Source organism: Ammospiza caudacuta, chromosome 3 (assembly GCF_027887145.1).
Source record: "Ammospiza caudacuta isolate bAmmCau1 chromosome 3, bAmmCau1.pri, whole genome shotgun sequence".
NCBI classification, from domain to species: Eukaryota; Metazoa; Chordata; class Aves; order Passeriformes; family Passerellidae; genus Ammospiza; species Ammospiza caudacuta.
Window position 1 is genome coordinate 116,464,125 of NC_080595.1, and position 14,032 is coordinate 116,478,156.

The 14,032-nt window shown below is 40.1% G+C and overlaps 1 protein-coding gene across 3 annotated transcripts in view; it reads right to left on the reverse strand.

Moving 5' to 3' along the window:
• Nucleotides 1–14,032, reverse strand: part of FZD3 (frizzled class receptor 3) — a 74,979-nt gene that overhangs the window by 34,980 nt on the left and 25,967 nt on the right. The window contains exons 3-4 of one of the 3 annotated variants that reach the window (XM_058801641.1): nucleotides 8,450–8,500; nucleotides 8,035–8,050 (exon numbers count right to left, since the gene is read on the reverse strand). The exons of the other annotated variants lie outside the window; for them this stretch is intronic. Of the exons in view, the coding sequence (XP_058657624.1) occupies nucleotides 8,035–8,050; nucleotides 8,450–8,500 (67 nt within the window). The remainder of the gene's footprint in view (nucleotides 1–8,034; nucleotides 8,051–8,449; nucleotides 8,501–14,032) is intronic. 3 annotated transcript variants of the gene reach the window in all.

Consider the following 14,032-nt stretch of genomic DNA (forward strand, 5'->3'; position numbering starts at 1 on the left):
AGCGAACGGAGCTGCTGGAATAAACCCATGAAATCCTTCCTCAACCCAAACGCAGCTGCTGCTCCCTAAGGAAAACCAGGGAATGTTCCCAGAGGCTGGGCAGAGCAGGGAGCAGGATTTGGGGCACAGAGCTGGCACAAAGTCAGGGCAATTTCTGCAATTTCTGCTTTTCCCCACCCACTTTGGCTGGATCGTGCCGTGAAATCAAAGGTGGCAGCCAGGCCCAGGTGTGCAGGAGCGAGTTTGCTTCTCCTGGAACCGACCCAGCTCACCCAATTTCACGCTGCAGAGCCTTCCCTGTGATTTCTGAGGGCAAGAAGTGACTCTGCCCCAGCCCGCTCCCCGTGCTGGGTGCCAGGGCACGCTCAGAGAGCATTCCTGGCACGGGGCACGGCCCAGCTCAGCTCACCACCGTTCCCTGTGAGAAACCGAGGGGCATTTTGGATTTTGGGACCATTTCTGCTTTCTCTCGGTGCCACAAAGCCAAACGGGGCACAGCTCTGGCTGCCTGGGGCGCTTCTCCCCTTCAGCCTGGAGTGAAGTTATTCCCAATTATCTGCATGAAGCCCCTCAGTATCCCAGTGGAGTGAAGTTATTCCCAATTATCTGCATGAAGCCCTTCAGTATCCCAGTGGAGTAAAGTTATTCCCAATTATCTGCATGAAGCCCTTCAGTATCCCACAGCTCATCACTTGGAAAAATCCCGATGGCAATGAGGGTTACACTGACACTGCGCTGCTGGGAAAGGGAAAAAAATCAGATTTTTTACCTTTGCACTAAAAATAATTGTCTGCATTTGAATAGTTACATGTCTGCATTTAAATAGTTACTTAAGAAACTCCAGCAATAAATAATTTCTTAAGAAACTCCAGCATCTGATGGCAATGAGGATTACACTGACACTGCGCTGCTTTAGGGGCTGGGAAGGGAAAAAAAAAAATCAGATTTTTTTTACCTTAGCACTAAAAATAAATGTCTGCATTTAAATGGTTACTTAAGAAACTCCAACAATAAATAGTTATTTAAGAAACTCCAGCATCTGATGGCAATGAGGATTACACTGACACTGCACTGCTGGGAAGGGGAAAAAAATCAGATTTTTTTACCTCAGCACTAAAAATAAATGTCTGCATTTAAATTTAATGAAATTACTTAAGAAACTCCAACAATAAATAGTCACTGAAGAAACTCCAACATCTGATGGCAATGAGGATTACACTGACACTGCACTGCTTTAGGGGTTGGGGAGGGGAAAAAAATTGGATTTTTTAACCTCAGTACTAAAAATAAATATCTAATTTTTAAATTTAATTAAATTATTTAAGAAACTCCAACAATAAAACAAAAGGCAAGCAATTACTGTGGGTTTAAATGATATTTTTTCCATGCTATAGGGTGAAGGCACTCACCCTGTTATTCACTTTATGGCAAATTATTTTACCTGCCTTGCTCTGAGAGGGCAGCAATCATCAGAAACCATCCCAGGCTTTCTGTCTGCAGACAGACAGACAGACAGACAGACAGACAGCCAAGGTTCATTTCTGCAGGAACAAACAGGAGGATAAAGATGGAAGTGGTGAAAAGGCAGCCAATGACATTAATCTGTGCCCATAGGTGCCAACAGCAAAGCCATCTGCTCCTGCTCCTTAAAGATCTCCTGCTGCATTTTAAATTTCAAAGTTCCTCTGGAAACGGCGTCCATCTGTCCGTCTGCACCGCTCCCGGTGTGGGATTTGGGTTTGGGAATGGGGGTGCGGATGGAACCGCTTCCATTTGCGGCGTTGGTGGCAGCTCAGAGGGTTTGGGCTCCCTCCTTCCCCTCCGAGTGCTGCTGTGAGGGGCGTGGGAGGGTTCCAGGGGAGATTGTCAGGGAAAGAAATCCACAAATAAATAAATCCATTAATAAATCCATGAATAAATCCACGAATAAATCCACAAATCAATCCACAAATAAATCCACAGATAAATCCACAAATAAATCCAGCACCCTCTGGATGGATTTTGGGTACTGTTAAATAAAGACATTTTGCCTGGGTGAGGAAGAGGCTCTGGGGCAGGAGGTGTAAATGTTGTCAGGGTGGTGTTTGTCACAGAAATGACACATCCTCATCTCCTGCAGGGGTGACATTCCCAGTGGGATCCCAGAAATGACAAAGGTGACATTCCCAGTGGGATCCCAGAAATGACAAAGGTGACATTCCCAGTGGGATCCCAGCCCCCAGGCCTGCTGGCACCATGGCGAGGGGAAGGAGATTCGTGGGGAGAAGTGGAGCAACAACAACAACAACAACAACCACCACCACCTTCTTCTTCCCCCTCTCTTTCTCCTCTTTTTCTTTCTTCTGCTCCTTCTCCTTCATCTCCTCCTTCTCCTTCTCCTTTTCCTTCTCCTCCTCCCTCTCCCTCTCCTTTTCCTTCTCCCTCTCATTCTCTTTCCTCCTCCCTCCTATTCATCTCCTCCTTTTCCTTCTCACTCTCCTCCTACTCCTCCTTCTTCTCCTTCTCCCCCTTCTTCTCCATCTCCTTCCCTTTTCCTCCTCCTCCATCTCCTCCTTCTCCTTCTCCTTCTCCTTCCCCTTGTCCTCCTCCCTCCTCCTCCCTCTCCTTTTCCTCTTCCTCCATCTCCTCCTTCTCTTTCTCCCTCTCCTTCCTTCTCCTCTTCCTCCTTCTCCCCCTCCTTCTCCTTCTTCCTCTTCCCTCTCCTTCTCCTCTTCTTCCTCCTTCTCCCCCATCTCCTTTCCCTCTTCCTCCATCTCCTCCTTCTCCTCCCTCTCTTCATCCTCCTTTTCCTCCTCCTCCTCTTTCTCCCTCTCCTTCCTCCCTCTCCTTTTCCTCTTTCTCCTTCTTCTCCCTCCTCTCTTTCTTCCTCCCTCCTCCCTCTCCTTCTCCTCCTCCCCCTCCTCCATCTCCTTCCTCCTCTTCCATCTCCTTCTCCTTTTCCTCCTTCATCTCCTCCTCCTCTTCCTCCTTCTCCCCCTTCACCTTTTCCTCCTCCTCTATCTCTCTCCCTCTCCTTTCTTCTCCTTCTTCTCCTTCTGTCCTTCTCCTCCTCCTCTTCCTCCCTCTCTTTCTCCTGCTTCTCCTCCTCCTCCTCCCCTCCCTGGCCGCCATGGCCAGGTCACACAATTCCTCCCAGCCGCAGGGGAGGTTCCTTGGGAAAGAACCGCTCCAACGTTTCTCCTGCTGAGCAAAGGAGGAAAAGAGTTTGGTGGGATTTGTCTGGGGATTTGACCCTGACTGGATGGAATTCACACCCCGATCAGGCTCTTCAGTGCTCCAAAAAATACACATAAAAAAGGGGATTTCTATAAATCACAAATGGGATGGGAAATACAGATAACACAGCCAAAACTCAAAGCCGCCATTTGCATTCTCCTCCCCTTTTCACTTTTGCAGCCTCACACAACACCAAACCCCGCAGAACACAACCACACAAGCTGAATTCCCCAACTCCCACTGAAGAAAATTTCCTTTTTATCCTCAAAGGCTCGATTATTCTTTATCTCCTTTTTATCCTCAAACGCTCGATTATTCCTTATTTCCTTTTTATTCTCAATGATTTCCACCACCCCCCACGTGGCCTGGCTGTGGTTTTCCCCCAGCAGAAGCAGCAGGATGGCCAAGGGTGTTTCACATCACCAGCCAGGGCAGGCTGCTCCATCTCTAGCAATAATTCCTATTTTCTATTTTTTTTCCCCACCAGGATGAGGATGGCAGAAATTTCCTGAATTTTGACATCAGGCTCAGCTGTTTCCTGGCTGACCAACCATGGGGACCTGCAGGGTTCTGACTGCCTTAAATGTCAAAATATCCCAAAATTTCAGAGAAAAATGATTAAAGTGCGTTGTTTAGAGTCATTCTAATAAAATCATTTTCCTTTTTCTCTCTTCCCTGTTTACAATCAGGACCAGCAACTCCTTGGGAATTGGTTAAATGTGGGAATTTTGCTGAATTTTGATTCTAAGAAAAGAAATGTCACCTAAATCTTTCAAGAAATGATCCAGCAATATCCACAAATTTAACCCCAAAAGTACTCAGGGGATTAAATGATGCATTTCCATGGAAAAGTCCCCAAAAGGGGTTTTTTTTGGGGGAGAGAAAAATTACATCTTTGGACCTCAAAATTACGGATATTTCACAAAGAAATTATAAAAATGTATTGTTTAGAGTTGGATGGGAGAGAAAATTTAGAACTTTGGGCCTCAAAATTAGGGATATTTCACAGAAAAATGATTAAAATTTATTGTTTAGAGTCATTCTAATAAAATCATTTTCCTTTTCCTGTCTTCCCTGGCAACAACCAGGAGCAGCAACTTCCTTGGGAATTGGTTAAATGAGGGAATTTTGCTGAATTTTGGTCCTAGGAAAATAAATCTCACCTAAAAGAATTCTCACCTAAATCCTTTAAACAATGATCCGCAAATTTAACCCCAAAAGTACTCAGGGATAAAATGATGCATTTCCATGGAAAAGTCCCCAAAAAGGGTTTTTTTTTGGGAGAGAAAATTTACAACTTTGGGCCTCAAAATTTGGGATATTTCACAAAGAAATGATTAAAATGTATTGTTTAGAGTAATTCTAATAAAGATATTATATTCCTTTCCCCTCATGCTTTCCTGCACTGCCAGTCCAGGACACTGAGCTGTGTTTTGGTGGAAATAATTCAAAAATCAGCAGGTTGTGCACAAATAATTCAGGATGGTTTTCCTGGTGTGCAGCCCTGCTGTCTCCTGAATGATGGAATCACAGAATCAGGGAATGGTTTGGGTGGGAAGGGACTTTTTAAAGCTCATCCAGTTCAAATCCTGACACCTTCCACCATCCCAGGGTGCTCCAACCTGGCCTTGGACACTTCCAGGGATGGAGCAGCCACAAATTCTCTGGGAATTCCATCCTCACCCTCAGAGGAAGGAATTTTTTAAATTTTTTTCCTCATTTTTCTGCATTTACTGGAGTAGGATCCATCCAAACCAAGCTGCTCCACCTCCAAATCTCAGCACCTCCCATTTAATTCCATATTTTCTCCACCACAGCTTCTCTTCTCCCTCCTTCCCCAAGAACAGGAATTCCACCAAAACAGAAATTTCACATTTTTTAACTCCAGACTATTTTGTTTGTGAGGACTCTCAGGGTCTGGAGATTATTTCAGCCAATTTCCAACAGCAGAAAATTAAAGCTGCAGCACTCAGCACTCTTCCCATGCATTCATTGGGAAAATCTGGCCAGATTAGGACAAAATCCAGATTTTACTCAGGAAAAACTGTGAATTTATCCAAAAGTCTGGGTGAAAAACCAAAAATGTTTCTCTCAGTGTCCCCTGGGCTCCAAACAAAATCATCCTGAACTGTGAGCAAGGCAATAAAGCCACTGCAGAAATACAAGGTGAGCTTTGGCTGACCCCGGGAAAAACTTCACATGTTTTGGTGTTGTCTTATCTATCAAGAGTTCTGTTATCATTACAGTGCAAGGACTCCACACTGCCAGAGTTCCATATCTCTAAATGAATATCTTCATATTTCTCAATGTCAGTTCAGTTTTAGAGCTTTTCTCTGTTTACAAAGTACTTCTTTTCAAAGCCTTTTGCACTCATATTTAACAAATACCAATAGATGTAATTGATATATTTTGCCAATAGTTCAGTATTCAAATCCCATTTCCCCGAATCCACAGGGTTATATGGTCAAATCCTGTTTCCCTGAATCCATGGGGTTATATGGTCAAATCCTGTTTCCCTGAATCCATGGGGTTACATGTTTTAGTCCCAAATCCACAGGGCAATGCAGTTTAGTCCTGAATCACGTCGGGGTCACCATTTGTTGTCCTGTATCTCAAGAGTTCTCTTATCTATCAAAAGTTCTGTTATCATTACATTGCAAGGACTCCACACTGCCAGAGTTTCACATTTCTAAATTAATATCTTCATATTTCTCAATGTCAGTTCAGTTTTAGAGCTTTTCTCGGTTTACAACGTACTTATCTTCAAAGGCTTTTGTACTCACATTTAACAAACACTAAGAGCTGTAACTGATATATTTTGCCAATAGTTTAGTATTCAAATCCTGTTTTCCCAAATCCACGGGGTTATACGGTCAAATCCTGTTTCCCCAAATCCACGGGGCATCCCAAATCCACAGGGCAATACAGTTTAGTCCTGAATCACGTCGGGGTCACCATTTGTTGTCCTATATCTCAAGAGTTCTGTTATCATTACATTGCAAGGACTCCACACTGCCAGAGTTCCATATCTCTAAATGAATATCTTCATATTTCTAAATGTCAGTTCAGTTTTAGAGCTTTTCTTGGTTTACAAAGTATTTATTTTCAAAGTCTTTTGTACTCATATCTAACAAACACTAAGAGCTGTAATTGATATATTTTGCCAACAGTTCAGTATTCAAATTCTGTTTCCCTGAATCAACGGGGTTATGGGGTCAAATCCTGTTTCCCCGAATCCATAGGGTTATATGTTTTAGTCCCAAATCCACAGGGCAATATAATTTAGCCCCAAATCCACGGGGCATCCCAAATCCACAGGGCAATACAGTTTAGCCCTGAATCACGTTGGGGTCACCATTTGTTCTCCTATATCTCAAGAGTTCTGTTATCATTACATTGCAAGGACTCCACACTGCCAGAGTTCCATATCTCTAAATTAATATCTTCATATTTCTAAATGTCAGTTCAGTTTTAGAGCTTTTCTTGGTTTACAAAGTACTTATCTTCAAAGCCTTTTGCACTCACATTTAAGAAACACTAAGAGCTGCAATTGATATATTTTGCCAATAGTTCAGTATTCAAATCCTGTTTTCCCAAATCCACAGGGTTATATGGTCAAATTCTGTTTCCCTGAATCCACGGGGTTATATGGCCAAATCCCATTTCCCCAAATCCACAGGGTTATAAGGTCAAATCCTGTTTCCCTGAATCCACAGGGTTACATGGTCAAATCCTGTTACACCAAATCCATGGGGTTATATGGTCAAATCCTGTTTCCCCAAATCCACAGGGTTATATGGTCAAATCCCATTTCCCCAAATCCACAGGAGTATATGTTTTAGTCCCAAATCCACAGGTCACCCTGAATCCATGGGTCAATATAATTTAGCCCCAAATCCACGGGACATCCCAAATCCACAGGGCAATACAGTTTAGCCCTGAATCACGTCGGGGTCACCACTTGTTGTCCTGTATCTCAAGAGTTCTGTTATCATTACATTGCAAGGACTCCACACTGCCAGAGTTCCATATCTCTAAATGAATATCTTAATATTTCTCAACGTCCGTTCAGTTTTAGAGCTTTTCTCGGTTCACAAAGTACTTATCTTCAAAGCCTTTTGCACTCACATTTAACAAACACTAAGAGCTGTAATTGATATATTTTGCCAATAGTTCAGTATTCAAATCCTCTTCCAATAGTTCAGTATTCAAATCCCATTTCCCCAAATCCACAGGGTTATATGGTCAAATCCTGTTACCCCAAATCCATGGGGTTATATGGTCAAATCCTGTTACCCCAAATCCATGGGGTTGTATAGTTTAGTCCCAAATCCACAGGGCATCCCAAACCCACAGGGCAATACAGTTTATTCCTAAATCACGTCAGGGTCACATTTGTTGTCTTATATCTCACGAGTTCTGTTGTCTTTATATCTCAAGAGTTCTGTTGTCAGTACAGTGCAAGGATTCCACACTGCCAGAGTTTACCCACACTGTATCCCCCCACATTTTGGGATCAGCCATTTTTGGAATTCTTCCAAAAAGCCACCTCCACAGCGGGACACAAAAAATGAAACGAGGTGGAATTGGAGGAAACTTCCCTCTTTAGAAAGAGATTTTCCTTTTCTTTCATTATAATAATTCTACAGGACAAAGAATTAAAAATAATGGTAATTGTATCCCACTTTTCCACTGAACTAACAGTGGCTGAATTTATTGGGATGTTTTTTTTTAATTTTTCAAAGAAATTGTCCATCCCAAAATCAATTTCTTTTACCCAATCAAGGGATTGCAAACAGGCCTCTGGATTCATCAGACAACAATACAGGACAAACTTAAGACTGAGAATGCCTCAATTTACTCCGATGGATTAAATGAAAATTAATTTACACTTCTAAATAGAGGAATTAGGACAATTAGTGGTCGCCTTCAATTTTTTAACCGTTTTTAAAGGGCTATTTCTAGCAAACATGTGTGAACACAGCAGCTGTAAATGGAAATTTCAGATTCATCAGGCAACACTCTCCCTTCCATTCAGTGCCAAGTTAATGAGGTCACAGCTGAACGCGGCAGGGGGGGACGGGGGCAAGGAATTAAAAATAATTGCAATTGTATCCCACTTTTCCACTGGCCAGACAGCTGCTATCCACCAATCCCAAAATCCTCAGCAAAAATGAGGACAAAGCCAAGCCCCTGACTTGGTTTTTCAGTTAATATTCGACAGAATTCCCACTGTGCCTTCACTGAATTGTTTCTGCAGCACCCTAAAAGGTTTTTTAGTGCTCTCAAAATAGATTAATGAATATTTTGCCCTCAAAATCGAGGATTTTCTCCCTGTTGAGGCTGGGCGTTTGTTCCCAGCTCTTTTCTGTACCACAGAGATTTGGGGGAAATCTCTGGAACACTTCCAAGCAGGATGAGGCCAAACAATAATGGGATTAATAAGAGAGGGCAAAGAATTAAAAATAATTGCAATTGTATCCCATTTTTCCACCGGCCAGAGAGCTGGTATCCACCTCTGAATGACCAATCCCAAAATCCTCAGCAAAACTGAGGACAAACCCAAGCCCCTGACTTGATTTTTCACTTAATAATTCACCAGATAAATATTTGACAGGAATTCCCACGGTGTTTCCACTGAATTGTTTCTGCAGCACCCTAAAAGGGTTTTTAGTGCTCTCAAAATAGATTAATGAATATTTTGCCCTCAAAAGTTCAGGTTTTTCCTCCTTGTTGAAGCTGGGAGTTTGTTCCCAGCTCTTTTCTGTACCACAGAGTTTTGGGGAAAATCTCTGGAACACTTCCAAGCAGGATGAGGCCAAACAATAATGGGATTAATAAGGGAGAGGGGAGGGAAACAAGGGAAGACAAAAAGATGATGCAACTGCTCTGCAGAGGATAAATCTAAATTATTTCCCATTAAACAGAATAAAGAAAAGTAAATCTCTGTGGATGAGCCCCTTTGAAACCTTTTTAAAGAGTAAATGACCTAAAAATGTCAGGATGTGGATGGGATATCCTGTGTGAAAAACGCATGGATTTGTGATTGGCTTTTAGCAAAGATTCAAATGAATATTGTATGTGTTGTGTTAGAAAGTAATGCTGGATTCATTCTCTTAAGTAGTGTGGTAAATAGAGTTTTGGGTTATTAAAAAACATTAAAATAGAAACTAAATTATAAAAGCTAACTAATAAACTAATAATTAATAACTAAAATAGAAACTAATAATAAAAACTAACTAATAAAATGTAAGATACTTTTTTTTTAAAGAAAGGACTCGCACTGAGCTAGCAGCCACAGGACACCTGAATCTTTCAGAGATAAGGAATTTATTGCTCTCTTATCAGCAGAAATGAACTTCTTCCCACCTCGAAGGCGCTGTTGGGATTCAGAGGAAGAAGCTGAGGATGAGCAGACAGAATCCTGAGTTTGAATGGAATTGATGCATCATGGATGAGGTGTGTGAATATGCAACAGGCTGTTGTTTTATTTTAATTTATTTATTTTTATTTTTTATTATTTTAAAAGTTAATCCTCTATTAATGTGTGTCCTTTTTCAGGCTCGTGCTGCCCAGAAAAGGTACCCGGACGTCCTTAACTCTTTGTTTCTATTGTCCCATATTGTCCTAATTCAAATTGTCCAAATTATTATTACTCTAATTGTATCCCTATTTTTATAACCATCTTATTACTATGGAACTTTTACAATTTTACAAAAAAGTGATTGAATTTTAAAACCAAGTGATTTTCCCCAGTGTGGAAGGAGGAATGGACACAGAATGGAATCAGTGGGATCAGGGTGCAAAAGCAGGAAAGGCTGCACTGAATTCCTTAAGGAAGATGGGAAAGGCAAGAGCTGTGAGTTTTCTCACTCAATAACTGCAAAATGCCTTTTTCATGTGATATGTGTGGAGACTGACCATGGGACAGTCATAAAGATGAATTCTAACAAAAACTGAGGAAAATAAAGCATGGAAGAGGCCTTTGAACCCATTTGTTCACAACTAACCCGAGCTGATTTAGGAACATTTAAATTAAAGCTTTAAGGACGTTGCTCTTTGTTTGTAGCTAAGCCTTAAAGAGTTTTGCAAGAAGAACCTTTTGAAGTAGAATTTTAGAATATTGCTTGTATCCTTGGAATATATAAAAAGGAAACGTGCTTATCCCAGGCCTTAACAAAACAGAGAAAAGACGATGAACATCAACTCAAGGATTTATAGTTTGGACCAAGGGAAGCTGGACATCCCTGTTATGAGATTTACAGTCCTTGAAATTCAAAGGTGGACCCACCAGATAAGATTTGTCTTTGTTTTTTTGGAAACCAGACTACCACCATCTAAGATACTCCTTTTTGAGCTACATCCTGAGAAAAACTAAATCACAACAGTGTATGGAATTATGACATAAAAATTGGGAATAGAAACTGCTGAGAAAGCTCATGAGTACCCCTGTAAATACCTGAAAGGAAAACTGCCCCCCACTGTCCCCAGCACTGCATTGCTCACACTTTATCATATTAATTAATAAATTAATTGCTGCTGGAATATTGACCCGGTCAAGTTTCTCATTTATAACACACTGAAAGCCAGAGATCAAAAAATTCTCATTTAATGCATCAAACTGCTCCTTTCTGATGGATCAGCTCCCTCATCCTTTACCATATTAATTAATAAATTGATTGCTGCTGGAATATTGGCCCAGCCAAGCTTCTCATTTATAACATTTCTTCTTTTGGAAATCACACTATCACCACGTAAGACACTCCTTTTTGAGCTACATCCTGAGAAAAATTAAATAATCACAATAGTGTATAGAATTGTGATGTAAAAATTGGGAATAGAAACTGCTGATGAGAAAAAATTGGGAATAGAAAGTACTGAGAAAGCTTATGAATATATAGATACTATAGATATTTATAATATATAAATATAATATATAAATATTTATATTTTTATAACAATACCTGTATTTATATAATAAATACCTGTAAGCCTCAGCTATGGGTGTGCAGCTGGAGGGAAAACTTCCCCCGCCGTGCCCAGCACTGCATTGCTCATCCTTTACCATATTAATTAATAAATTGATTGCTGCTGGAATATTGGCCCAGCCAAGCTTCTCATTTATAACATTTCTTCTTTTGGAAATCACACTATCACCACCTAAGACACTCCTTTTTGAGCTACATCCTGAGAAAAATTAAATAATCACAATAGTGTATAGAATTGTGATGTAAAAATTGGGAATAGAAAGTACTGAGAAAGCTTATGAATAGATAGATATTATAGATATTTATAATATATAAATATATTATATGAATATTTATGATATTTATATAAATACCTGTATTTACATAATAAATACCTGTAAGCCTCAACTCTGGGTGTGCAGTTGGAGGGAAAACTCCCCCCACTGTACCCAGCTCATCCTTTACCATATTAATTAATAAATTAATTGCTGCTGGAATATTGACCTGGTCAAGCTGCTCATCTGTAACACACTGACAGCCAGAGAACAAAAAATTCTCCTTTAATGCATCAAACTGCTCCCTTCTGATGGATCAGCTCCCTCATCCTTTACCATATTAATTAATAAATTAATTGCTGCTGGAATATTGGCCCAGCCAAGCTTCTCATTTATGACAACCAGGAGAGGGACTCAGCCCAGTGGGGATCCCTGGCTTGCCAGATTTGGGGTGGATTCTCCAGAAAACAAACAAGGTTCCCCTCCTGGATGTTGAGAATTTTAAACTTTCTGTGCTAAAAATACAGACCCACAAACAACCACTGCATTTGACTGAAGACTTCCAAAATCAATTAATAAAATTGGGATTTTGAGTGTGTAGTTGGTTAGAGGGGCGTGATATCACAAATTGGAAAACTCAGTTTAGGGTTTAGGATACAGAAATAAAGTAAAATGGACTTTTTAGGGTGGAGACAGGTTATTTTTCTTTACCTTATTCCAAAATTAATGAATAAAATTGGGATTATGAGCGTGTAGTTGGTTAGAGCTGTGTGATATCACAAATTGGAAAACTCAGAGTTTGGGGTTTAGGATACAGAAAGAAGCAAGATGGAGGTTTTAGGGTGGAGACAGGTTATTCTTCCAAAATTAATTAATAAAATTGGGATTATGAGTGTGTAGTTGGTTAGAGCTGAGAAATATCACAAATTGGAAAACTCAGTTTAGGGTTTTAGGATACAGAAATAAAGATTAAGCAAAATGGAGGTTTTAGGGTGGAGACAGGTTATTCCTCTTTACCTTCTTCCAAAATTAATGAATAAAATTGGGATTACGAGCGTGCAGCTGGTTGGAGGTGTGTGATATCACAAAGTGGAAAACTCAGAGTTTAAGGTTTTAGGATACAGAAATAAAGATTTAGAAAAATGGAGGTTTTAGGGTGGAGACAGGTTATTCTTCTTTATCTTTTTCCAAAATTGATTAATAATTAATAATGAGATTCCGAGTCTGTAGTTGGTTGGAGGTGTGTGATATCACAAATTGGAAAACTCAGAGTTTAGGGGTTTTAGGATACAGAAATAAAGACTAAGCAAAATGGACTTTTTAGGGTGGAGACAGGTTATTCTTCTTCCTTACCTTCTACCAAAATTATTTATAATTAATAATGAGATTCCGAGTCTGTAGTTGGTTAGAGGTGTGTGATATCACAAATTGGAAAACTCAGAGTTTAGGGGTTTTAGGATACAGAAATAAAGACTAAGCAAAATGGAGGTTTTAGGGTGGACACAGGTTATTCTTTTTTACCTTCTTCCAAAATTAAATATAATTAATAATGAGATTCCGAGTCTGTAGTTGGTTAGAGGTGTGTGATATCACAAATTGGAAAACTCAGAATTTAGGGTTTTAGGATACAGAAAGAAACAAGATGGAGGCTTTAAGGTGGAGACAGGTTATTCTTCTTTACCTTCTTCCAAAATTAATTAATAATTAATAATGAGATTCCGAGTCTGTAGCTGGTTAGAGGTGTGTGATATCACAAGGTGGAAAACTCAGAATTTAGGGTTTAGGACACAGAAAAAATTAAGATGGAGGTTTTAGGGTGGAGACAGGTTATTCCTCTTTACCGTCTGCCTCCTTCGTCATGGGTTTGGGTGGCATTTTGTAATCAGGCAAAAAATTTTGTCATGAGGACTTTGAAGGATCAACTATTGAGTCAAAAGTGAAAATAATCTCATTTCTTAATTAGATAGTTGAATATTAAAAGACTTATAACCAGAAATAGTTAATTATTTAGCATCATTTTGTACGTTACTAATAAAAGACTACAAAACTCACAACAATAAAACTATAACACTAAAAAAACCCAATAAACACCAATATTGTCTCAAATACCTTAACTCCTAACCCAAACAAAAATTAAAAAACAAATAAAACCCCACAGGGACGCAGAGCACAGAGAATATTTCTCTGCCTGTCCTGAGAGTTCCTAATCCCCAGGAGAACTCTGCTTTTAACCTTTGATCACAGAGAAAACTCCCAAAATTTTAGGATAAATTAAAATCTGCGAGTGTGTAAAACAGATGGGAGTGTAATTTATCACAGGGTGAAAAACTCCAGAGTTTTGGGGTGGAGAGATTTTATTTAATTACTTAATTTTATTTATTTATTTATTTATTCTTTTATTCTTTTATTTCTTATTTCATGGATTCCGTAAATGCCTGGAACTGCTCCTTGCTGATGGATCAGCGCTCCCGAGCCCCCTCTGTGACCCTGGAACTGCTGAGAGGGAGGGAGGGAGGGAGGGGAGGCAAAATTGAAATTTCAGAGGCTGCAAGTTTGTAATTCCCACACAAAGGA